Source organism: Crinia signifera, chromosome 7 (assembly GCF_055691185.1).
Source record: "Crinia signifera chromosome 7, ASM5569118v1, whole genome shotgun sequence".
In the NCBI taxonomy this organism is placed as follows: Eukaryota; Metazoa; Chordata; class Amphibia; order Anura; family Myobatrachidae; genus Crinia; species Crinia signifera.
Window position 1 is genome coordinate 78,041,129 of NC_139223.1, and position 27,063 is coordinate 78,068,191.

At 42.7% G+C, this 27,063-nt stretch overlaps 1 protein-coding gene across 3 annotated transcripts in view; it reads left to right on the plus strand.

The window, feature by feature from the left end:
* GRIN2A (glutamate ionotropic receptor NMDA type subunit 2A) overlaps nucleotides 1-27,063 on the plus strand; it is a 563,594-nt gene that overhangs the window by 445,607 nt on the left and 90,924 nt on the right. For all 3 annotated transcript variants that reach the window (XM_083153363.1, XM_083153365.1, XM_083153364.1), the window contains 2 exons: nucleotides 17,010-17,239; nucleotides 21,084-21,244. In XM_083153363.1, the coding sequence (XP_083009489.1) occupies nucleotides 17,010-17,239; nucleotides 21,084-21,244 (391 nt within the window). The remainder of the gene's footprint in view (nucleotides 1-17,009; nucleotides 17,240-21,083; nucleotides 21,245-27,063) is intronic.

Here is a 27,063-nt window from a genome sequence, read left to right on the forward strand (position 1 = left end):
GTGCAGCACCCAGGCAGCCAATCAGCGGCGCCACATGGTGATTGCACCAGCCAGTACTGTACATATAGAACACAAAAGAACAGTACAGGGTACACAGAACTAGTCATAACACAATTAAAGCACAATTCTTAGTACACAATACAGCTGAGATATAAGGAAGTGAGTGAGAATAGATGCAGGTATAGATTGTAGATGAGTAAGAGAGCTGTAGTTGAAATACAAGAAGAGTGCTGTGAGAACAGGAGGGAGGAGGGCCCTGCTCCAAGGAGCTTACAATCTAGAGGGAGGGGGATACAGACAGGTGACATGAGGTGCAGGTAAGGAGACCTGAGGCAAGAAGTAAGCCATGGCAGGGATGGTCAGGACACGAGGCAGCAGGTAAAGAGAATGGACAAAGTAGTCCTCTCTCTCCTCCTATCCTCCTCTTCCCCCTCCACCTGCACCCTTGGGGGGGGGGGGGAAGAGGAGGTAGTTCTAAGGAAAAAAAAATAAGGTAGTTGTAAGAAAAAAATAAGGTAGTTGTAAGAAAAAAAGGTACTTGTTTCCTAGCATGGCGACCAATTTTTTCATCTTATGCCATCACATCACATTGCATGCCGCATACGATGCATGCGATGCGATTTTTTATTGTATAAGCACCCTAAAGGTCACTTACAATGTTAAAAGCAGCCCCAATACGATATTTTATTGTATAAGCACCGTAATGGGTGCTTACAATGTTAAATGCACCCCCACGCCACCCCCACTATCAACGCAAACCCGAAGCGTGGCGAGCGGCGGCAGTACGCGTCCTCTGACCTTTTCATACCCCCACTATCCACGTCGATTTTAGATAGTGTGGCGAGCACAGCGAGCCACCGTGCCTGAAGCGTGACGAGCCCCACGAGGGGACGTGTATTACTTTACATGTATTTCGCGTGCGCTCGCAGTGCTTCGGGATCGGTGGCTCGCTGTGCTCGCCACACCATATAAATTCAAATCCACGCCGACGTGGATAGTGGGGGTATGAAAAGGTCGGAGGACGCGTCCTGCCGCCCCTCGCGGGCTCGATGCGCTCGCCACGCTTCGGGTTGGCATTGATAGTGGGGGGGGGGGGGTGCATTTAACATGGTAAGGACCCATCTGGGTGGTTGTACAATAAAAAATCGTATTTCATCGCACTGTATGCCATTGTATGGCATACAATGCAATACAATTTTTTATTGTACAACATCGCGCAGCATTGCATCGCATACCATATGTAGTCTTATGGTATACAATACGATGGGCGCTGTGCTAGGAAACAAGTACCAAAAAATAAATAAATGCAAAACTCGATTATTTTAAAGAAAGTGGCCTAGACTAGTAAGGGACTTCAAATGAACAAAATAATTGAATTTTATAATTTTTTCATTAATTTGAAAACAGGAGCCAATTCAGCTATAGAAAAGATCTAGTGGGAAAATAATACCTTCAAGTACTCGCAAACCAATCTTTAATCCTTAGCAAGAAAAAAAGGTTTTTGTTCCCCAATGACATTAATTAAAAATGATAAAGTTCAATATTTTTTTTCCACTAGAAGTACCTTGCTAGCCTAAGAAGCTTTACTTAACAGAATCAACTTAGTTTTTTTTTTTAATTACCTTCTTTCAACAGTAACAAGAATTTGTTTTACTTGTGATAACATAGCTGGTAGTCATGTTTAAGACACATAAACCCATTTAAATGTATACAAAAAGGAAATATGGGTAATATTAGCAGGACAAACCCATCATGACTGAACACGAAAGTAAGGAAAGCAATAAACAATAAGAAGAGAGCACTTAAATTATACAAGGCAAACGAGGATGAGGAGGCATTCACACATTATAAAGAGGTAAAAAAAAAATTGTAAAAGGGTAATCAGAAGCAGCTAAAAGGACAACTGAAAAGCTAATAGCCATGGAAAGCAAAACAAATCCCTTCCCAAAAAGTTTTTTTAAATACATAAATAACAAACGGTTAGTAAAAGAAAACATACTGTAGGTCCCTTAATGAATGCTAACAGAAATAGTATTATTGAGGATAACGATAAAGCAAAATTGTTAAATACATGTTTCTCATCTGTTTTTTACTAGGGAAATGCAGTCAGTAGAATCTACAGGCACCACAAAAGATATAAGCCAGCTAGAAGTAAATATAAAATTCACTTCAGAGGAGATACTCAAGAGGCTTTGCAAAATGAAAACAAATAAATCACCAGGTCTAGATGAGCTATATCCTAGGGTTCTCATGGAATTAAGCGAGGAGGTAGCAAAATCTCTACATTAAATTTTGGAAAATCTTTTATATCTGGTATAGTACCTAAGGACTGTAGAATTGCAGCATTTGTACCTGGTCTCACAACAATAACAAAACTAATTCACCCCACCCATAGAACTAAGTGGCAGTATGAACTTCACATGACCAAGAGTATTTAAAGTGCAGTAATTAATTAAAAAATTAAAACTACACCCCTCATATAGGATATATGGTGTAAAGCAATATAGTAATCAATAGGGATCTGTTATTCTCCATCATATGCAGTTAGAGGGTGCACCTTTCATTGCAGTTTAAAAAGTGATGGAACATTACCCCAGTAATAGGGTGATCATAGTAGGACTGGGTTGGCCGGATACATGCAAGGTTTATTTTACTAATAAACAAAAAAGTCCTTAAAAAAGGGCATTACCCGTTCTGACAAAAATCAACCAACTATAGCATTAAAGATCCTGCACTGGCGAGTTTAGAACTGTGGGTCCCTCCCTCCTATTGCTGACAAAAACTAAATAAATCTGGTACTCTTTTCAACGATGAACTTTGGAAAATGGTTTCAATAACAAGATTGGGACAGGTCCGGGTCTACCATTAGGCAACTTTTGGCAGGTGCGTAGGGTGCACAGGAGTCTCACACAATGAATGAAGTTGTACTGTAATTCTCTTAATTGCACATGGTGGTCCTGATTTAGAATTAGTGTTTAGCATTCTGAGCCTGCACATGTGTTTTTATAAATTTTACATTCTGTATTTTGAATTTCTCAAGATACATAAACACTATAACGTGCGGACAAATACAAATATTGACATTTTAAAAAATCATGATCGAATCGAATGGCAATCAAAATGCCTTCAATTTGGACTATATAGTACAAATCTGTACTATATAGTCTTGCCTTCACAGTCTATTTTTTTATTCAGATGTCGCGGAGCTGCGCATTGGGATTGATTCGGCATCGAATGTGACTGAAAAATGTTTGATGTCCATTCAATTCCAATTCGATTCGATTTTGCTTATATAAGCAAAATCGAATAGAGAAATAGACCAAATTGAATTGTGTGTACGGGGCATAACTTGCATCTGCACATCCTTACTGCATTGTAGCTGAGCATGATCGCCCCTGATTCACCACTGATACTGCAAGTGACCAAGGTTATTCTGATCGGAGCGGCCAAACGTGCGTACATTCCATATTAGCGTACGCTCTCCGTACGCGGCCGTTGAGGTTAAGTCCACCCACAAATCAGCCGCATACGTACGGCCAGAAACAACGTCAAAGGGGAGTGGCGTACAATTGAGTGTACGCCAACGTACACCGACGGCTCACCCCTTAGACTCCGACAACTGGCGTACAACAGAGCGTACGCCACCGTTTACGGACGTCTCTCGTCCATCTTCCCGCCGACTTCTTGCGGCTATCTGAGCGTACGCCAGCTTGTACGGACAGGTCCCTATTGTTTTCAATGGAAAACTCAGCTTATGTCACCGCTCGTGAGAGTGAGCGTACGTCCGTGCACGCTCACATATTCACATATATGGACCTGCTAATCTTGCCTTTCAACTATAATTCTGACAATTAATTAATTATTCTAATTGTTATTCAATTATTGTTTTCTATTAACTCAATTGAAGATTGTGTGCAAAAAAGTGGGCATGGGCTTAAAACATTGCTGAAACATTCTTTGTAGGTGTTAGATGTGTTTATGTTATTGTATCATAAATACAAAACCTATGTTTGTATTAGAGTGAACACGTTGACACATGTCGACTTGTGTAGAGTGAGTGTGCTACTGTGTAAAGTCTATGAAAGCACGTAGTGAATGTGTATAACTGTTTAACAAATACCTACCTTAGCATATATAAGCAGGTCTTAAAAAGATTCTTACCTTAAATTAAACAAACCTTTAAATGTAGAGAAGTATAGAAAGATAAGCTTCCAATGTGTTTGAGTGCTGTGTGTGGCTTGCAGGTAGTGAAATCATGGTTTGGACTTAATAGACTGCAGCATTGCTTATTACATTCAGGTGTATGTGTTTGAGTAGTAATCAGCGTAAATTAGCAAACCCAGGCGCACGCTGGCATGCGGTATCTGTAGGGGTGGTCTGAGGTGGCGGTTGGCGGCCGCCTGTTTTGTGTCCGAAATGAACGGTGCTTTAGCCGATCGTGCGGTAGTAGCACCGTTCATTTTTGGTGCACACCCCCGTGTACGCCCATATTTACGCCCATTTTCCCTCATTATTTCGGCCGCTCCCCTCATCACGCCCCTATGCCGCCCCCAATGCCCGTACTCTCGCGTACAGGTTTTTTCGCACGGAGAGACCCGTCCGTAAGCGTTGTGGAGTGTTCGCGCCTGCGCATTGGAGATGGTACGCATGCGCAGATCATTAAAAAACCCGGAACGTACGCGTACGGGCCGGCCGCACCAACCAGAATAAGGCCCCAAAAGTGCAAGATAAAAGCCATTATAAATCGGTTGCACGTAAATGTGCTAACAGTACCTGTAACTATGCATCTGTTTGTGCTCAATCAACTTAATACTGTAGGTAATAGTGAGTACTACTGTATGTTAGGTTTTCATGGAATGCGCTCACTTGGTCTACAAGCATTAGGTCAACAATCATTAGATTGACCACTATAGGTCGACAGTCACAAGAGCTACACAGGAAATACTGTAGGTTGACGTGTATTACATGGTCATTAGGTCGACACAATCATTATGTCAACATGGAAAGGCTGACATGGAAAAGGTCGACATGAAAAGGTCGACATGAAAAAGGTCCACCTGAGTTTTTCATATTTTTGTTTTAAAAAAGGTGTTTTTCATACTTTACTATCCAAGTGGGAATAGAGTGAATATAATAGTGTGCCGAGCACAGCAAGGCACCGTGCCCGAAGCATGGCGAGCGAAGTGGGCCATGCGAGGGGACGGAGTACACATATACATTGTCCATGTCTACTTAATTTGACATAGACACCCAATAAACATGAAAACCCCTTGTCAACCTTTTTCATGAGGACCCTGGTTATGAGTCATAGGGTCAACAGCAGTAAAGGCCCCCACACACTAGAACGATTTTTTGTCCGATTGTCTGATTTCCGACCAATTGTCTGATATATCGGCTGATTTTTACAGATAATCGGCAATAATCGGCCGATTAGTGCCAAAAATCGGCCGATATATCGGACGATCGGTCAGAAATCGGACAATCGGCACAAAAAATCATTCTAGTGTGTGGGAGGCCTTAAGGTCGACATGCATTGGGTTGACCACTGAAGGTCAACATGAGCTAATGTCAACACATGGAAAGGTTGACATGGGCTTAGGTCGACTTGTCATTAGGTTCACTCAAGCATTAGGTCGACATGGGCTAGGTCAACAGTCAAAAGGTCCATGTCTAGGTTTCACGTTCACAATCTTTTTTCACAATATCTCCATATTTGGAACTAGACACGACCTTTGGGAGGAGCATGACACGCCCCCTCAAGGGGGCGCTGTGCAAAATCCTATTACCATATATAATGTCCCTGAAACTAGTTTTCAAAAGTAGGCAAGTTCTGTATGATATTAATTATATCCAATAGTATACACGAAATTGTACCACATTATGGGCCTTATTCTGATCGGTGCGGCCAAACGTGCGTACGTTCACTATTAACGTACGCTAGCCGTACGCGGCCATTGGGGTTAAGTCCACCCACAAATCAGCCGCTTACGTACGGGCAGTAACAACGTAGAAGGGGAGTGGCGTACAACTGAGCGTACGCGGCCGGCCCAGCCCTTACACTCCGACAACTGGCGTACAACTGAGCGTACGGCAACGTACGCGGACGTCTTTCGTCCGTCTTCCCACCGTCTTCTTGCGGAGATCTGAGCGTACGGCAGCTTGCACGGACGGGTCCCTATTGTTTTCAATGGAAAACTCAGCTTATGTCACCGCTCGTGAGAGTGAGCGTACGTCCGTGTACGCTGGCATACCCTTCACATATATGGACCTGCAAATCTTGCCTTTCAACTACAATTCTGACAATTGATTAATTAATCTATTTGTTATTCAATTATTGTTTTCTATTAACTCAATTGTCTACCTTAATAAAGATCCTAATAAAACTAAATTTTAACCCTCATTACATGTATATTTGTTATGTTCTAATGTGGCATTTTAATCACTATCTATGTGTCCCCATATTGCTGTTACTTTTAAATCAAGTTATGTTGGTGTTTCTGTATATGTACTAAATTATGTCCATAATTAGTTTGTCCAAAATGTGTAACATGTATACCTACCCTGATGTTATGTGTACGGATGGTGTAATGGTTAGCATTACTGCCTCACAGCACTGAGGTCATGGGTTCAATACCCACCATGGCCCTAACTGTGCGGAGTTTGTATATTCTCCCCGTACTTGCGTGGGTTTCCTCCGGGTTCTCCGGTTTCCTCCCACAATCCAAAAATATACAGGTAGGTTAATTGGCTCCCAAAAAATTAACCCTAGAATGTCTGTGTGTGCATGTAAATGTGGTAGGGAATATAGATTGTAAGCTCCACTGGGGCAGGGACTGATGTGAATGGTCAAATATTCTCTGTGTAAAGCGCTGCGGAATCTGTGTGCGCTATATAAGAAACTGCTAATAAATAAATAAATAAATGTTTTAATCGAACATTTTCACTATGTGTTATTTTACTCAAAAACACACACATTCACACATCAATCATTACCCCTCACCTCAAATGACAAATATAAATTACATTACACATCTGTATGTACCTACCCTTACAAGCCCTCTAACATATTTATTATTAAAAACACAGGCAATTTAGAACACAATAGAAACTTTTATTTCTAACAAAAACAATAAGGGGGGGGGGGGATAAAAATAAATTAAATGCGGGCCTCCAGTAGGCCAAAAAGTATTTGGAGATACAGGAGAGTCAGGACGATCTCCCGCATCAGGGCTGCCACCTCCTCCTGCTGCTGTTCAGTGTCTGTAATGAAGGGATAAAACAAAAAATTAATATATAACATACACAAATGTTTGTTGTATTTGTACATAATAAAAAGTTCAGAGTTATGTGTGAAGGCCACATACATTTTGAAACTACATTGAAGATGGGTCTGCTGTAAACACAGTACTAAAAAATAATATGTTAACACACACATACTGTACATAGTAAATAACATTAATTAAATTACTCCTTCTTGAATGTATGTATGCTGAGACCCAATTGGTAGTTTGGTTTTGGGGGACTGTCCTCTAACCTCACAATTAGGCTGTGCTATTTAAGGGTTATGACATGGTTGGGGAGGGGGTGGGGGAAGGGGATGGGGAAATTGTGTGGGCCCCAGCTTGAGCCATTGTCTCGGCCTCCTCTTCCTCCTCCTCCTCTTCCTCCTCCTCTTCCTCCTTCTCCTCTTCCTCCTCCTCTTCTTCCTCCTCCTCTTCCTCCTTCTCCTCTTCCTCCTCCTCGTCTGGCTGCTCCAGGGCTGCCTGCTCCTGGGCGGCCTGGTCCCGGGCTGCCTGCTCCCGGGCTTCCATGCGTGCCCTTGCCCGTGCTGAAATGTTCATGTTGATGACATAGAAATCGAAGATTGGGTTGCATAAAAAAGGGGGAAAGAAAAATTCACATTAGTCATGCTCATAACCTTCCAAATTATCATTGCTGTTATATTTCAGACATTTATCATGCAAACTAATTGATATGCTACACCCAAAAACTGAGCAACTACTTAACCCCCCCCCCCCCTATACACCCCATATACACCCCATATACACCCCCTATACACCCCATATACTCCCCCTATACACCCCCTATACACCCCCTATACACCCCCTATACACCCCCTATACACCCCCTATACACCCCCTATACACCCATATACACCCCCTATACACCCCCTATACACCCCATATACACCCCATATACACCCATATACACCCCCTATACACCCCCTATACACCCCCTATACACCCCATATACACCCCCTATACACCCCTATACACCCCCTATACACCCCATATACACCCCATATACACCCATATACACCCCCTATACACCCCCTATACACCCCATATACACCCATATACACCCCCTATACACCCCATATACACCCACATACTCAGGAACATATTTATAAAAAGTACAGAAAACATTTGCAAAAAAACGCAGACATACTAGTAATAAAAACTTACATCGGGCAATATGGCGGCGAAGTGTGCAGAGCAACACTGGCTGCCGCCGGCGCAAGTCAGACCAGCGCCGCTCAACTTGCCCCAGGCTTCTGCGGACGCCGGTCGTCGAGTATATTAGGCGGCGGGCAGCAGTATACGCCCGCCGCTTGTCCATATTGCTGACATATGGGCCCCTGGGCCCCAGGTGACGGTCCATGACCTCAACCAAGGCCAACAGCTCCTGGGTCGAAAACGGCCTAGCCCTGGTTGAAGTCATAGTGCCAATGGCGCAGTTAATAATTGCAGGTACATATATCACTTTGGTGCTTGCTGATTGGTCTAAAAAATTGTTTGTTTGGTATTAACTTTATTAATCCTTCTTACATTAACAAACTGGATGCGAATAGAAACTTACGCGGACCGTTCCGATATACACAGACCAAAACCAACAGCATGCATTCAATGTATAGAGAGGAACTGTATATACAGTGTGCGAAAAATAATACACGCAAGCGTCTACTTATAAATACGCTGCTTAAAGGGGGGCACAATACACCGTTTTCCATGGAGAGACGTACTGTATATATACAGTGTGCGAAATATAATACACGCAAGCGTCTACTTATAAATACGCTGCTTAAAGGGGGGCACAATACACCGTTTTCCATGGAGAGACGTACTGTATATATACAGTGTGCGAAATATAATACACGCAAGCGTCTACTTATAAATACGCTGCTTAAAGGGGGGCACAATACACCGTTTTCCATGGAGAGACGTACTGTATATATACAGTGTGCGAAATATAATACACGCAAGCGTCTACTTATAAATACGCTGCTTAAAGGGGGGCACAATACACCGTTTTCCATGGAGAGACGTACTGTATATATACAGTGTGCGAAATATAATACGCGCAAGCGTCTACTTATAAATACGCTGCTTAAAGGGGGGCACAATACACCGTTTTCCATGGAGAGACGTACTGTATATACAGTGTGCGAAATATAATACACGCAAGCGTCTACTTATAAATACGCTGCTTAAAGGGGCACAATGCAACATGTTGGTGTATGACAATTTCAGACTCATTACATATGTAAGGAAAGCATTATAACGTGATGTTTTGAAATGTGACTCACAAAGCATACACGAACTCCAACAGATACCAGCTGACAACACTCATCATTGGAATGACAGGTGCACACATTTCACGATGCAGAACACAATGCTCCACAACCTGTGTATGTGCATATACAGGTGATTGATCAGGTGCGTGGAGACCTGCATAATTTAAGCGGCAATTATCGGCGGGAAATATCGGCGTAAATTAGCAAGTCCATTGCGGAAAAAAATATACGCCCCCTTGTTCATGGCGGGAGATTAACATATAAATATTCAGTCAGATGCAGGCCAGAATTGCTGCAAACATGTCTAGTTCTGACGATTCCGCAGCTGAGGACGCTCTGCAGAGAGCACAAGCAGAATCCCTGCTTCAAGCGTTACAGAAGAGGGAACAGGAGCGGAGAAGGAAGGCTCAAGAGAGAGGTAGCCTGCCAGACCAAGCGGGCCCCTCACTAACAGGCCCTGTTCAACCTCCACCAGCTCCACAAGGGCCAAGCAACCAGCCAGAACAAGAGGTTGCATCTCTCCAAACAGGTGTGACCCAGCAGGTGCATGGTGAGAGAACTGGGGCCACCAGAAAACAGGCTGCAACATCGAGGGTGAGGACTGAGCAGGATGCCACCACCAGAAAGAGAAACCCTGCATTTGTAGAGGCCGAATTAAGAATCTTAGTGCCCAGGGCACGCGAATGGATAGAATTGGCAACCAGGAAGCCGGGTGCCAGTGCAAGGAGAAAGCTTTGGGACAAGATCACAGAGGAAGTGAACCAGGTGTCACCAGTGGTCAGAGATTGGCTAGCGGTGAAGAAAAGGTTAGTGTGTTTGTCAGGGCTATTTTTCAGCAGGCTCCAGCAGGAACTGAGGCCCTTATTCTAGTTCACTCAGACAAAATATTTCTTAGATGGACAAAACCATGTGCACTGCAGGTGAGGCAGGTGTTACTTGTGCAGAGATAATCAGATTTGGGTGGGGTTTTACACCTGCCTCACCTGCAGTGCACATGGTTTTGACCATCTAAGAAATATGTGCTCAGAAAGAGTGACCTAGAATAAGGGCCTCAGTTGCTGCTGGAGCCTGCTGAAAAATAGCCCTGGTGTTTGTCCCCCTGATAATGTCATATGTGTTTACATATGTTACATGTATGTTTTGAGAATAATAGAAAGGTGTGTTTGTAGATAGTGCTACACTTCAATGTCACATGTGAACACAACCATGTCTAATAACCCACATTGATATATGAAACATGCACCATTGGTGTGATGTGAGGTTATGGGCACAGTTCTGCTCATGTGAAGTATGTGATGGGACAAGAGAAAGTGTGTTTTTGAAAGAGTTGTTGTAACATGTTCCATATGATGCTACTGAAACAAGAATGAGCAAACTGTGCACATGTAGCTGGTGAGAAACTACACATCCCAGTATGCCATCCCATAGTTAAATTACTCCATAATAACCACATTGTCAAGCTATGGTGGAATGTGTAGTTTCACAACAGGTGGAGGTGCATAATTTGGCCATGGATGATGTCATTTCTGCATAGTGATGTATGTATGTGCATTTAGTGGCCTAATGAATGTGATGAGACACTGAAATGCCTCGTAATGGAGACATGAATGTGTGTGTGGGACACATATGGCTAAAAAACATAAGATCACCCACACTAGGAAATGTCACGTAGCTAGGGGTACCACCTAGTCCCTTTAATTCCGGACACATATTAATTACACAGGTTCTGTGGCTGGCTGACTTCAAGACTCCACTTCACCTAATTTTAAACTGCCACAGAACCTGTGTAAGTAACATGTGTCCGGAATTAAAGGGACTAGGTGGTAACCCTACACGTAGCACAGTGGTGCACATATCTCATGGTGATATTTGTATTTTTAAACTTGTAGGTGGACTGACTTCAAAACGGCAATGAAGAGGAAGATGACTGACCGGTACAACCACAGCATGTCCACCGGGAGAGGTCCTATGCCCGATCATTTGGAGTATACCCCCCTGGAGCAGGACGCCTTGGACGTCATTGATGTGGCCGAGGTCAGGGGGATCTCCAATATGGACAGTGAGCTCCCGGCGGAGGTCTTTGATGCTGCTTTTGATGGTAAGTCACAGTAATGCATTGTATTTTGAAAGAGATTTTTTAGTGCGTATGTGATGGTGACATTGTTTTCAATTATTATCCTAGCAGAAGCAGAAACCCAGGATGTACCGGCAGCATCTTCCTCTGCAGAGCCACAGGTGGAGCGAGTGGTCCAGCCTCCACCAAGAAGACACCCCCAGCCCCAGCCACAGGAGACATGGGAAGAGAGCATGATGGTGACGCTGGAGAGGATCGAGCAGCAAGGGGTGGATGCTGCGCTCCGTCAGCAGCAGATTGGGGAATTTTTTGAGGATTGGAAGGCCACAAACAGGCAGCAGTGTGAGGCCTTCAACCGCATTAATGACACTCTGGCGGCTGGCATGCAAAACATTGGCCAACACCTCATCCGCCTGAATGTCATTCTTGCGGAGCTGCTGCCCACCGCCAGGTCCCTAAGGGACAATCCCCCATCTGCTGCCCCACCCCAAGCTGCTCCCCAACCTTCCACCTCTGCTGACCCTCCTGTGTCCACTAGGGGAAGACGCCGCAAGCCATCTGACCCAAAGGCCCCTGTCCCCAAGGCCCCATCTAAAAGGGGGAGAAAAGGGCCCAAATAATGAGACCTGGTTCACTTCCTCTGTGGTTGGACCCCAAATGTTTAAATTGCACTGGACATCCACTTCCTGAGTTGGCCATCTATCCATTTGCGTACCATGGGCATTAAAGTTCTTATTTTGACCTCTACAAATGCAGGATAAATTTTTGGTGGTGTGTATCTTGCTTAGTATTCACCCTGGTTGTTGCAGTATGTATTCTGGTGTCCCCATTTCTTTCACCATTGCATTTGCAGGGTAACACATGTTTGGAGATATGCAACCTCTTGTTCTGGCTGTTTTTTTATTTTTGTGTCTATTTGATTTGTTTATTTGATTTCTGACATTAAAGTGTTCACACTTTAAGCTGTGATGCTGAACAGCAAATAAATTTCTTTTACCAATTAAATCAAAATTGTTGTATGTGTAATTTCTTGTGTGAAACAAATACTAGATTTATGTGTACTTACTGACCAGGGTATTTTTGAACATTTGTTGAAGTGTGGTCGAAGTTTCCCATGTGTAACCCTCTCCATGGCCATTCCCATGTTCCTATCCAACTTTTCCCTGCTAATTAGTTTGTGTCAGCACATGTGCAGAGCAACTTAATAGGTGAGAAAGCAGTTTGTGTGCAGGTGAGGTAGCTCCTACAGTAGTAGGTAAAAGCAGGTCCAGAACAATGCTTTCCTCATGGAGTGGGTGAGGCAGACAAACAAGGGTGAAAAGGTAAATTTGTGTAGGAATGCATATGTGTCCTCCCTAAAAAAAGATGTGTGAATGGGCCAAACATGATAAAATTGCTTGTGAACAAACATGTATAAGTTTTTACATATATATGATTTGACAGTATCATAAGCAGATGTAGGAATCCTTTGTTAGAGAGATGTGAGTGCAATAATGTGATTGGTGGCATCTTACATCCAGAGTGTAGTCAAATCCAATTCATAGCAGATGAGATAGTGGTAGAGTTCTGTATTTTGGGTACTATACAAAGATTGTGTGCAAAAGAGTGGTCATGGGCTTCAAACATTGCTGAAACATCCTTTGTGGGTGTTAGATGTGGTTTATGTTATTGTATCCTAAATACAAAACCTATGTTTGTATTAGAGTGAACACGTTGACACATGTCGACTTGTGTAGATTGAGTGTGCTACTGTGTAAAGTCTATGAAAGCACGTAGTGAATGTGTCTAACTGTTTAGCAAATAGCTACCTTAGCATATATAAGCAGGTCTTCAAAAGATTCTTACCTTAAATTAAACAAACCTTTAAATGTCGAGAAGTATAGAAAGATAAGCTTCCAATGTGTTTGAGTGCTGTGTGTGGCTTGCAGGTAGTGAAATCATGGTTTGGACTTAATAGACTGCAGCATTGCTTATTACATTCAGGTGTATGTGTTTGAGTAGGAATCAGCGTTAATTAGCAAACTCAGGCGCACGCTGGCATGCGGTATCTGTAGGGGTGGTTTGAGATGGCGGTTGGCGGCCGCCTGTTTTGTGTCCGAAATGAACGGTGCCTTAGTCGATCGTGCAGTAGTAGCACCGCTCATTTTTGGTGCACACCCCCGTGTACGCCCATATTTACGCCAATTTTCCCTCATTATTTCGGCCGCTCCCCTCAACACGCCCCTATACCGTACACTCGCGTACAGGTTTTTTCGCACGTAGAGACCCGTCCGTAAGCGTTGGTGAGTGGTCGCGCCTGCGCATTGGCGAATGTACGCATGCGCAGATCATAAAAAATCCCGGGAAGTACGCGTACGGCCCGGCCGCGCCAACCAGAATAAGGCCCTATGTGCTTCACATTTTTCTCTATGATGTGTATGATAACATATCTTTTGTGATCTTTAACAGTGATGTCTTTATTAAAAATTTATTATATGCTAACTTTTAGCGACATTTTTTGACAAACTAACGTCCATGATTAGCCGGCATCCCCAGGCACATAGAATTTATAATTCTTTTTGGTTAATAAAGACTACAGATATGTTTCTAAATAAGGAAATGTTTCTTATTCAGAAACTTTGTTAAATCCCAAGTGTCATCACCATGGACAAACTATAGGCCTTATTCGGTTGACTCGCTAAGTAAGCAGCGTATTTTTGCTGCCTAGCGAGCATGTAAATGCTGCACGCAACCCGACCGCCCTAAAGCGCCCCGCCCCCCTCCTCCCAACCGTGCGAATCTCCGCATTTGCATGCAAGGGGATGTGTACGCTTACACATCCCCTCGCATGCGGTCGCACAAGTGAAAAGTAATTTGATGGTCACCGACTTTTATCTGGGCCAGAGGTTATAGAAAAAAGGGCAGGCACTGACGACATGGGCCGTTCTCCTGCCCCAGTCTGCTCTCTGCCCCTTCCCTCCGCTGGCCGGGGGCGAGTGTAGTACTCACTGAAGACATTCGCACAGCAGGTCTGCACATGCGTATTTTTGCCCATACGCATGCACAGATCCATAACATCAGTCACTGGCCTGAATTCGGTCCATTAGGAGTGAACCTGAATCAGGCCCGATATGCAGCGTTTATGCCATGTGATCTTAACCTGATTTGTTGGTCATTGTAAAAAAAAAAAAACAATAGTATTAAAGGTTCCATTATATGCTGCTATGTATTCCTTATATGCAGCTCATACAGAATCAGAGGCAGTAGAGTGTCTACACCAAGCATTCTTATTGGTCCAAGCAGTTACAATACATTCCTCATATGCAGGGGGTACTTTGTACAGAAGAATCAGAGGCTGTCAGGGTACCTTAACCAAGCATTCCTATTGGTCCATGTAGTCCCAATGTACTCCTTATATGCAGTACATGCAGAGTTACCTTGTAAAGGAGAATCGGAGGAGTTGGGTTTGCCTTTACCAAGCATTCCTATTGGTCTACAAAGACACAATTAATTATTTACTGTATATGCAGTACATGTAGACACTCCTTGTACAGTAAAATCAGAGGAGGAGAATGTGCTGTCACCAAGCTTCTCTATTGCTCCATGAAGTCACAAATTATCAATGCTGAGTACACACTACTGCCATTTATGTATAGGCATCAGTATTTATATTAGGGTGTTAGGATTAAGGATTAGGGTTGGTGGTTAATGCTGCAGTAGACTTAAGAGTTAGGAATGCATGCATACATGTATTATACATGCATGCCCTTAAGCACTTTGAGCTCTGAAACAGGAACTAAAGTGATTGCATTAGACATGTCTTTGTTACAAGCAGGGCCGGCTCTACCATTAGGCAGCTTTATGCAGCTGCCTAGGGCGCTGGGACCTGGGGGGGCGCCATTGAGTCCGTGTATCAAAAAATCAAAGATGTCTATGAGCATCCTTGTTGTACTTAATGCAGCTGTCTGCTGTGGAACTTCTAAGACCTCACCTCCATAGTTTCCCTTGAGGCATACTTCCCTTCTTTTCTGCCCCCTCCTCCTTGCATTCTGTTGTGGGTTTCAAGGGGAGGCCTCCAGGGAATTCAGGGGCCTTGCCCACCTTCACGAGGACTGGGAGGACCACCTAACATTTGGAAGTCTACCGCCATTCCGGAATGTTAGGCAGGTATGCCTAAGGGGTTTAACATTGGGTATTGGTGACAGTATTGGGGGGGAAATAGATTGAAGTTTTGCCTAGGGTGCTGAGAAGCCTTACACCTGCCCTGGTTACATTGCCTAGTGAAACGAGATGAGTCAAAGTATATTTCCTTAGTCTCATAGGAAACCTGCTATCGAAAACACATGCAATGTATTTTGAAAAAAGTAACATATTAACGGATGGTGAATAATATTCTGTTCTTATGGGTGTGGCTGAATACGATAAATCCAAAGTCTCCTAAAATAAATATCTCCATTTACCTGGACTCTGTAAAACTTATTGCAGTATTTGAAATCCTGAGATAAGGATTTTGTTCTACAATTTTACTTTTCTGTCTGTAATATGTTTGTTTTAAAATGTTCCACTTTGGTAAAGTTGAATGCCCAAATGTGCTCCACTGCATTCTCCTGACCCCTATGCAACCTCCTGGCCCCTATGAGCAAATAAACATTATGGCCCTCCAACACCCACCATGGGACTTGATTTTGAGTAGTCTACATCTTTGAATGTGGAAGCATCTAGTGATTTTACTTAATGCATATATATTTCTAAATGCATATGCATCTATACGAACATTACCACCATACAGAGCCATACATAGCTTTCCATTTCCCTGTGGCCATTGAATGAGTATTTTTGGGTTGTAACTAGGGGGCAACATGCAAGCAGATGAAAGAAAACCATCTTGATTTGGAGTGAGTTGTGGGCTGCTGCCCTCTCAGCCATCCGATGCGGCTGCCCGTAGAGACCCGGAGCCCGCCACCCTTAATTTATGCCACCCATAGGCCCGTGCCTCATGGGCTAGTGGCAAATACAGCCCTGAGTATAAGGTATATGTAGGCGTCAATGATAATGGTGACCGATGCACTTACTGATAAAGAGTGTGGTAAGAGTAATGTGTATACATTAGAACATGTGCACATTCACATTCACACCGGATATGTGGTTGTATTATGTATGACTCAGATTAACTGTGCCCATATTATCCAATATACTGTAACAGCATTATTATACTATAATGGTAATAAGAGGTGCAAACAGCAAAAACTGTTGTTGTTATTATTATTACAAGAAAATTGGATATTTTATATGATTCAATTACATTTAAGCTAGTACTGTTACATTTCAGATAGTATTGTATTCTAATGTACAGCACCATTTAAATGTTACTTTTTTTATCAGAACCACATGGACCTTCTTTCACCATTGGCAAGGCTGTCTGGCTTCTCTGGGGTTTGGTCTTCAACAACTCAGTGCCTGTACAAAATCCAAAAGGCACAACAAGTAAAATTATTGTATCAATTTGGGCTTTCTTCGCTGTGATCTTTTTGGCAAGTTACACTGCCAACCTGGCTGCATTTATGATCCAAGAGGAATTTGTTGATCAAGTGACTGGACTTAGTGACAAAAAGGTATGTGTCTGTCAACAGATAAGCTGTTTTGTATGCAGTTGTGTTCAGGTTTCCGGTCCAAGCCAATCACATAACAATAGCAACAAACAAAACAAACACACATTTAAAATAAACAATGTACTGCACTGTATTCCAACTACTTAGTCCTGGTTCTGAAATTCCCTGCTGTCCTCTCCCAATAGGACAACTATCTTATTTTAGATATACAGTAATACATTTGTTGAGGTCTAGTACAAAAAGTGTATAATATGCATAAAATATTTAACGTTTAACCCTTTGAGTGCCAACATCTCTGTGAAAGAGGGGCAAAATATCTGCTAAAAACCCCAGCGTCGCTCACATTTGTTATATAGGGGGGTATTTAATCTCCCACAGCCATCTCCCCCGTTGGGCTCTATTCAATGCTGTCTTTCTCAAAAGCATTGAACAGGGAACCTCAGCAGAAACAGGCCCGGGAATTGATAAGCTCCTGGACACAGCTCGCTGATTCCCAGCCACTTCTCACGGTCACACCCCCTTTTCGACCCACGGCAGGTGGGACATTGAATCCCGCCTGCAAAATCTCGGTCGAGCAGACCGAGAACGGGACAGGGTCACGGCTGTCGGGACAGCCCGACAGCCGTGACCCAACATTGAAAATCCCTCTTAAAGTCAAATAAAAAAATGTTGTTTAAAAAAAGATTATATTTCCTATATAAGGTAATTACAGGTTATTATGATGAATAAAAATTTTTGCTTGGCAAATTTAACACCTATTTTGACAAATTCACTTGGCACTCAAAGGGTTCATTGAATACCTCTAATTGATATGCCTTGTTCATAGAAAATAATATAATCTTTGTCATTATTAAGTTGCAAGGTCTTCTGTTTTAGCAGATGCAACTGCATGAAATAGTCTTCCTATCTAATGACTGTGACCTGAATTAACTATTCCTTCCCTTATCCACTAACCAATCACAAGCAATCAGTATGGGATTCTTTGTCTGTGTCATTGCATTTTCTTTATGGTTATGAAAAAAGTGTTGCCCCAATGCTGTATACTTGCATATCTATCCCTTTTAGAGCAATATCAGTTACGAGTGCCTGAGGTGACATTGATGATGATGATTGCAAGCACTACATTAGCTCCTGAACCTGATTGGCTGATTGCAGATTCACCAATTAAATTGGTCGCCGACCACCAACTGATTTCTCCCCGCCTGCGAATGGATGATTATTTAAATCATTCATTCGCAGGCATGCAGGGGGTCACATGTGTGAGGGGGGGGGGGGGGGGGGGGGCGGCCAGCACTGTGGACAGTGGGTGGCGTGTCTAATTGTCTAATGGACTCACAAGGCTGCGAATTTTGCAGCCTTACAAGTCAATCAGAATAAGGTCCATTGCTCGCAGCCCCATCAGCCATAGTATGATTAACATGCTGCAGCATTTGGGGGGTGGATCAAGAGCGGCACCAAGCACTTTAATCCAAAACAGGGATGTGTCATCCCTTTTTTTAAGGCGTGATGATTTCAGTACCAGTGTTAATGGATGTAGACTACCTGGCTGTCTGGATCCTATGGCCAGCCTGTGGAAACTTCAGCTTATTCAGGCTGGCCGGTGCATGAAAACATCATGAATCATGACCATTGATCGCAATGGTCATCTGGGTAAGCATCTTCAGATGCAGCACTTGGATCTAGGGTTGCCAATCCCGGGGCATTTTTTCAATCCCGGGATTCGGGATTGAAAAATGCTCAATCCCGGGATTCCCGGGATCCCGGGATTGGCCTCCCTGATACAAAAAAAAAAACCACAGCTGTCCCCATCCCCCCCAAACTGCCCACACCGTAAATCAATTATAGGCAGAATAATCCCAAACCACTATCCCCCTGCCTGCACTGCACTGTCACTTACATTGAGGTGGTGACAGGCAGTAGCAGGAACATCTCCAGCAAGCAGGCGGCCAGGTTGGACGAGCTGCACAGCGGGCGTCCAGGTTGGACGAGCTGCACAGCGGGCGGCCAGGTAGGGCGAGCTGCACAGCGGGCAGCCAGGGAGGATGAGCTGCACAGCGGGCAGGTGTGTGGCCAGGCAACCTAGTACAGAACAGTGTGCTATAGTGGTATGACGGCGGCCGGGCTGTGCAGCGTGACGTGATGTCAGGGGTCACGCTGCGCAGCCCGGCCACAGCCATGATGCCGCTACAGCACACTCACTGTTCCTATCAGCCACACTGCTGTCTGCCGGTATATTACTATCGGGCACTAATCCCGCAATCCCGGGATTGGAAGGCTCAATCCCGGGATTGAAATCCCGCCTTTTTTAGGCCAAAATCCCGGGATCCCGCCGATCCCGATCCCGGGATTGGCCTCCCTACTTGGATCTTTCAAATGCTAATAGGAGATGTTTATATCCTAAAGATGCCTTCTGTTGCATTTTAATAACATTTTATTCTATTAAAGTAAAACAAGGTAGCAAGGCATATGTAGTATGTATAGGTCAAACATTACAACATTAAATAATATACAATAAACAATCCATAGTGCATTGCATTTCCAAAGACATCATGTAGAAAATATGAGCAGAAGTCAGAAAATAAAAGCAGAAGTCAGAAGGATATAGGACATGTACAATATTAAAGCATGAGCGCAGATCATTTTCACAAGTAAAAGTAGAAGAAGAGAAAGAAAGGTTTCTGATGCTCACCCATCAGGTAATATAATAGGGGCCAATTCAGACTCTTTCTTATGGGTTCAAATTCGGCCCCTTCTCCCATGTCCAGGGTCTGCGCATGCGCGAATATTGGCTCGTTTCACACAGGCTGAGCCATTCATTCTGGTAAGGGAGAGAAGGGGGAGGGCAGGGGGTGGCAGCAGGGGAACGTCCAGCATTTAGGTTGAGGTAGATAAGGTTTTAATACAGCTTTCTTTTGTTAAACAATGAATACATCCATGCAAAATGTAAAATGAAGTTTCTCTCTGTATAATTGACATTTGATGGGCGTTGGGTGAATATGTGTTTTTGTTTATTTTGCTGCAGCACTTATTACAATTTTTGCTGCCCCAAATAAGTGTCTGCTCTTTCAGATATATGTCCAAGACAGCAGACTCAGGAGTAAACAGCACAAGGTTAACCCAGTGAGCATCAGACTCTTACGTTACCCACTTCCAGAAACCCTGGACCATTTGTATTCTAATGATACAGAATAAATTAGGCCCAATGTATGAAGCCACTTTACAACACAGTCATAAAAGAGACCAGATTCTGGACCAGATTCTCTGGAGTTACTGGTGGTTGCTTGTATGGACATAAAGGGGAAATTTACTAAGAAGCCGAAAACAATATTTCAGGGAAAATGTGGATCGTGAATACGGCAAATTTACTAATGTTCCATATTCACCTAATTTTTTTTTATTTTCCAATGTTATAACCAGTCGTATACATTTGTATTTGTATTTGGCTATAAGTGTAACTTTATACCTGTATACTGTAACTTTGGCTTCTACTGGTAATTCTGACCACACGCTGGTTCTGACCCGTTTCTGTTGACAATGCTCATACAGATACATACTTTCCAGACAGAGCTCATTCCTATTATATTTGAACCAATTATTTTATTTCCTCTTGACTGCTTTCAACCATGTTAAACACTGTATACCATTAAATTATTAAACTGCTTAACATATGTCCATATAAAAATGAAAATGTATTGTGTTCTACAGAATGAAATACTGTATCATGAGTAACATCAAATTTTACAGTAATAGCTCAATATTATAATATTATACAGTGTGTTTGTCTATATTTCATGTTAGTAAGCATGCATAAGAAATTCTCTAATTACTATATTTCCTGTCTTTTTAGTTTCAACGGTCATATGAATATTCCCCCCCATTTCGATTTGGTACAGTCCCTAATGGAAGCACTGAAAGAAACATTAGAAACAACTATCCTGAAATGCATCAGTACATGGTAAAATTTAATCAGAAAGGGGTGCAGGAAGCACAGGTCAACTTAAAGACTGGGTGAGTCATCACTTGACCTATTTTCGAGCCTATTATTATTTTCTCTGCTTTCATGTTTCTGTATGATGATCTCTGGGATACTGGCTGCGTTGTGTGATGACTGTGTAGCACAGGAAAATGTGCTGTACCTATACTCATATTATGTCATTTTATAGCGGTGTTTAGAAAATGATGTGCACTTGTGATGGGTTAAACTTTTAGCTTTCATAAATACAAACAGGTGTATTTCTTCAATATTTCCTGCACAGGTGATTCAAGAAAAGCTGCATAGAAAATGCTCTCTAGGGCTTTTGTGTCCCTGCGTACATAACTTGAATGTTCTTATTTCATAGATGTTGAATACATCTTTCTTAAACCACTGATTTGTATTCTCTGCGGTTTCTGAAAAGTCTTTAGCATCGTAAAAGCAAACAAATCAGGGACCTTGACTTACCTAATTCATAAGCAAATGACAGCTGTCACAGCAATTATGATTGAATAAAGCATGCTGTGGATGTTTGAAAGACTCTACCCTTCCATATTTATTTCCCATCCTCCCTCCAAAACTCTTTTCAAGCACCATTTGCTCAGAAAAGCAATCAAATAATTACCAAGAGGTCTTGACTCCTATAAAGTACTTAGGGGGCTAGTTATTAATGATCAGGCGTATTACTTTTATCAATAAATAACAAGCCATTTAGCATTGCTTAGCTGTGGGTTATTCAGTTATTTACAATGATTGCTTACTGGGACAGAGATTCCAGGAAGATGCTATCCTGGAGACTTTACTTCCAAACCAACCTACTTTAGTAGCATGTGTCAGGACCTGCTGTCCCGAAGGCAGCTTTACCTACAAAGGGGCACCAATGGGTGGTATTTGTACTGTATGTACTTCCTAGATGCCGGAAGCTGACAAAGAGGGATCAGAAGTTACCTTTCTAGTAGTTTTGTAATCCATGGGCTACACTGGCTATTGCCAGGTGCTGTAGGCTTACGCGACCAAGCTCTGAAGAGATTAGCTTTTCAGAGATTATTATATATTATTAGGTACTCTTTACCTAGAACGGCGCCAGCGATTGAAATCGCGGGCGTCGTGGGTAAAAATCGCGGTGATCGCGGTCATCGCGGGTAAATCGGGATGGCCGCGATGACCGCGATGACCGCGATCACCGCGATTTTCCCATAGGGAACAATGTTAAAACGGCTGATTGACCGCGATTTTACTGTTAAATGCCTCAATGGACCCGATTTGGGGCCAAATAGGCCAAATTAACCCATAAATGTCCCCCCAAATGTTTAACGCCACCCCACGATCCACGCGAACCCGAAGCGTGGCGAGCGCAGCGAGGCCGCGAGGGGCGGCGGTACGCGTCCTCCGACCTTTTCATGCCCTACTATCCACTAGGGCGTGGTGTGAGAATATAATAGTGTGGCGAGCGCAGCGAGCCACCGAGCCCGAAGCGTGGCGAGGGGACGCGGATACCTTCACAGGTAGACGCGTCCCCTCGCGGGCTTCACAGGTGTCCACCTCGCCACGGACACCTGTGAAGCCCGCGAGGGGACGCGTCTACCTGTGAAGGTATCCGCGGCCCCTCGCGGGGCTCGCTGCGCTCGCCACGCTTCGGGCTCGCCACACTTTTATATTTTCACACCACGCCCTAGTGGATAGTAGGGCATGAAAAGGTCGGAGGACGCGTACCGCCGCCCCTCGCGGCCTCGCTGCGCTCGCCACGCTTCGGGTTCGCGTGGATCGTGGGGTGGCGTTAAAAATTTGGGGGGACATTTAAGGGTTAATGGGCTCTGTGGCCCATTTAACATTGATTCCTATGGCCAAATCGGGTGGATTGAGGCATTTAACAGTAAAATCGGGTCCATCGCGCCTTTTAACATTGATTCCTATGGGAAATCGGGAGCATCGCGTCGCGGGCATCGCGGGTACATTTATGGACGGCCGCGACGCGACCGACACGATTTCAAAGTTTAACATTGGTTTCAATGGGAAATCGCGGGCATCGCGTCGGTCGCGGCCATACATAAATGTACCCTCGATGCCCGCGACGGGCGCCCTTCTAGGTAAAGAGTACCTATTATTATATATTATATAAGTAGATCCAAACTGCAGCCTCCATCAACAAATAGAAACCAGCCTTCAGTTAGTTTAGCTGTTGCAGGAATATCTTTTAGTGATATCAAATTAGGTGGAAACCTTACGCTACGTACCCTTGGTTTAATCTAGACCTACATTTATTGTGGCTGTGTCTACATTGGGGATATATTTTCTCTTTATATGTTCCCTGGACAACATATGGTGACAGCACCCATCAGCTCTATACCCTGGTGAATTCAAAGAAACCTTTATGAGTGGACGGCCCAACACACAAAGTGTGAGTTTGGTACGCCCGCCCCATATGAACGTTTTCTTGTCTTAAAACCAAGATTGGCCAGTTGTGATAAATCCTGATTCTTGGTATATCAAAACTTCTTTCCGAGATCAATCGAGGGACATCTGTACAATATCCTGAGGAGACAAAAAAGACACCCCTATGCGCTTGAAAAACACCTTGATTATCGTGAGTTGGGGTACGCCCATTTTTTCCATAAAAGAAACCTTTATACATGTTTTTTTCATCACTTACTGGTGAGTGAGGTACGCTAATTCAGCTCCTCACATAATATCTGCACGTCCGATATATACATACAGCAGATCTACATATTGCACTTTTCTTTCCCGTCCGAGCACAACTCGCCAGAATCACGTTCTGCTTCAAGCAAAATAATCTCCTGCTTCCTGCAAAAACATGAGGAGATATAAAGATACCTCTATATGCTTGAATAACAACTTGAATATCGTGAGTTGGGGTACGCCCATTTTTTCCATAAAAGAAACCTTTATATATGTTTTTCCCATCACTTATTGGTGAGTGAGGTACGCTAATTCAGCTCCTCACAAGCATTTAGACACACCTTATAGATATATAACAGATCTACACATTGCACTTGTGTTGTCTTGTCTCCTTTCTTCTTGAGCACAACTTGGAAGAATCATTGTTTGCTTCAAGCAAAAAATCTTCTGCTTCTTGAACACCACCAAGAAAGATACCTTGATAAGTTTTACACCAGCCTATACAAACGTGAGTTTGGTACGCACACACCGCTTATATTTTAAAGAAATATTTGTAATAGACACTATACACGTTGTTAAAATATTCTTTATTGTTTTATTTTCTGGGATCAATACTGGCAAATGAAAAAACGGTTCGGACCCAAAATTCCATTGAAAAAGATCACTTACAGCAAAAGGAAGACCACATCTTGTTGTATTTCTAAGTATTCTTGCGCCTCATTGTATACTTGGTGCTAGGTCCTGCAGTTCCCATCAAGTCCGTTTTGTGGACACCAATGTCGCTCTCCTTCAGCTGCTCCGTCCCTGGTCTCCAACGCGTTTCAAACCCTATTCCGGGTTCTTTATCAAGACTGGAGTGTTGTATATCCTCAGTGCTTATACGCTGTTTAAATAACCTGCTTAATTGTCAAAATTGCCTACAGTGGGGCGGACGTGATAGGACTACATCTCCCAGAATCCTCAGCTGTAGATGGTATACAATGACATCACTTCCGGTGCCGTGACTTATCACGCAGCTGGACTACATTTCCCTTGGTTCCTAAATTTTCTGTATCTCTGATATCCTGTTACTCGGATAATATGAGGCATCCATATTGTTTGTATAGTTACCATGGGAACACATAGGTGCAATTTCTCGTTTATAAAGTTTAAAAAAATCCATAAATACAAAGTAGTAAATAATGAATGAATGAATAAATAAATAAATAGATGACAATGATGCTGCTGCGTTTTGGGTTCTTATGGGGTGTGGATATGTACATACAATAAAAGGTAACTAGAGAGTAAAATAGCATAAAAGAAAGACATTTCAAATAAAATTGAACAAAATAAAAATGATTTAAGAAAATATAATATAACAAATAACAGGGAAGAAGGTCCAATGAGGTGAGGAATGAATGCAATTGGGGATTACTATGTATTGTAAGTGATATAAATGGTTTTCCCTACAGCAGGGGTGGCCAAACCGGTCCTCGAGATCTACCAACGGTCCACATTTTCCAGGTTACCTAGCTGCCGCACAGCTGCAGTCATTACTAACTGTCACACTTTAAAACATGCTGCATTCATTCCTACTATAGATCCACAGGTTGCCTGGAAAACATGCACCGTTGGTAGATCTTGAGGACAGGTTTGGCCACCCCTGCCCTACAAGAACCACTTAATCTCGAAATCAAGATTCAGGCCTTTGGGTTGTAATGTCCCCAGTTCATAAATTAACCTAATTTCTTCCTTAGCAAGTGTGGTGGCTATATCATTCTTTCACCAGTGATCCTTCACCACTTTTAGGCAAAAAAATCTTTTAATACCAGATATGGACATTTGGTGGCATTTACACATATGATACGAGAGAGCATGGGTGCTTAGACCCTTTTAAATATTTCTTGAATGCTCACTAAGGCATGTTTTAAATGGTCTAGAGGTACGGCCTACATACCATAGTTCACAATTGCATTATATCCCATACACAACATTTTTAGTGCTGCATGTCATGAAATCAAATATTTTAAAATCTTTTCCATTTATATTCACCTCTTACATCCTAACCAGGACCCACATATAAAAAAAAAACTTTCGATTTAATGGTTCCCATTGGTTTGTTAGGTGGGAGTGCACTATGGACAAGGGTAGTGCCTAAATTTGGTGATCTTTTATAAATACACTTCGGCTTATTGGGCAAGAAATCTCCAATCACGGGATCTTTTTCAATTTCCAATATTTCTTAAAAGTATTTTCAATTATTCTGTATTGGCTGTTAAAAGTAGTTATAAAAGCCCATTCATGTGGGGTATTATCGTTTGATGATCGTTTCTTTGGTTGTAAAAGTTTGTCCTGTAACAGAAGCGCTACTTCATCCTTAATTTCCTTGATGTTTTCTAATTCGTATTTGGATGCCGTGAACTTGTTTTGCATATTTTCGGCTTGTTCCAAATACGTTAAGATTTCAGTGCAGTTATGCCTAATACGTCTGAATTGTCCCCCCGGTATGGCCTCAAGCCAATTTGGATGATGACAACTATTGGCATGAATGTATGCTCCAGAATCGTTTGGTTTTGAAAAGCTTTTGGTATAAATATGATTGTCTTTTATATAAACCATTAGATCCAGATAATTGACCTAAATTGAACTGGTCATAAACGTAAGGTGAATATTAAAATAGTTTGTGTTCAAATATATATAAAATTCCTTTAAAATGTCTTCTCCTCCTCTCCAAATAAAAAAAAAATATCATCTATATATCTAAGCCAGGACACCAGGTTCGCTCCATATTGGTTGTTATTTCATATATGGTCTAATTTCCATTGTCCCATGAATAAATTAGCATAACTGGGAGCGAACCTGGTGCCCATGGCTGTGCCCACCTTCTGTAAATAAAAAGCCCCATTAAATAAAAAATTGTTATTATTTAATATAAAATCCACACCCTCAATGATAAAAATCTGTAAACCTTCAGACAAATTACTATTTCTTAAAAAAATATGGGTGGCTTTTTAACCTTTTTGGTGTTTAATAACAGTGTACAAAGAACTGACATCTGCGGTTACCAGGAGTATCCCAGGCTCCCACATTGTCCGTTTTAAAGAAGTAATAAAATTTCTAGTATCTTTTAGATGGGATTGATTCTTGAGAACCAGAGGTTGGAGATAATGATCTATGTAGGCTGAAAGGTTGGCTGTTATGGAGTTTATACCAGACACAATCGGTCTGCCTGGGGGAT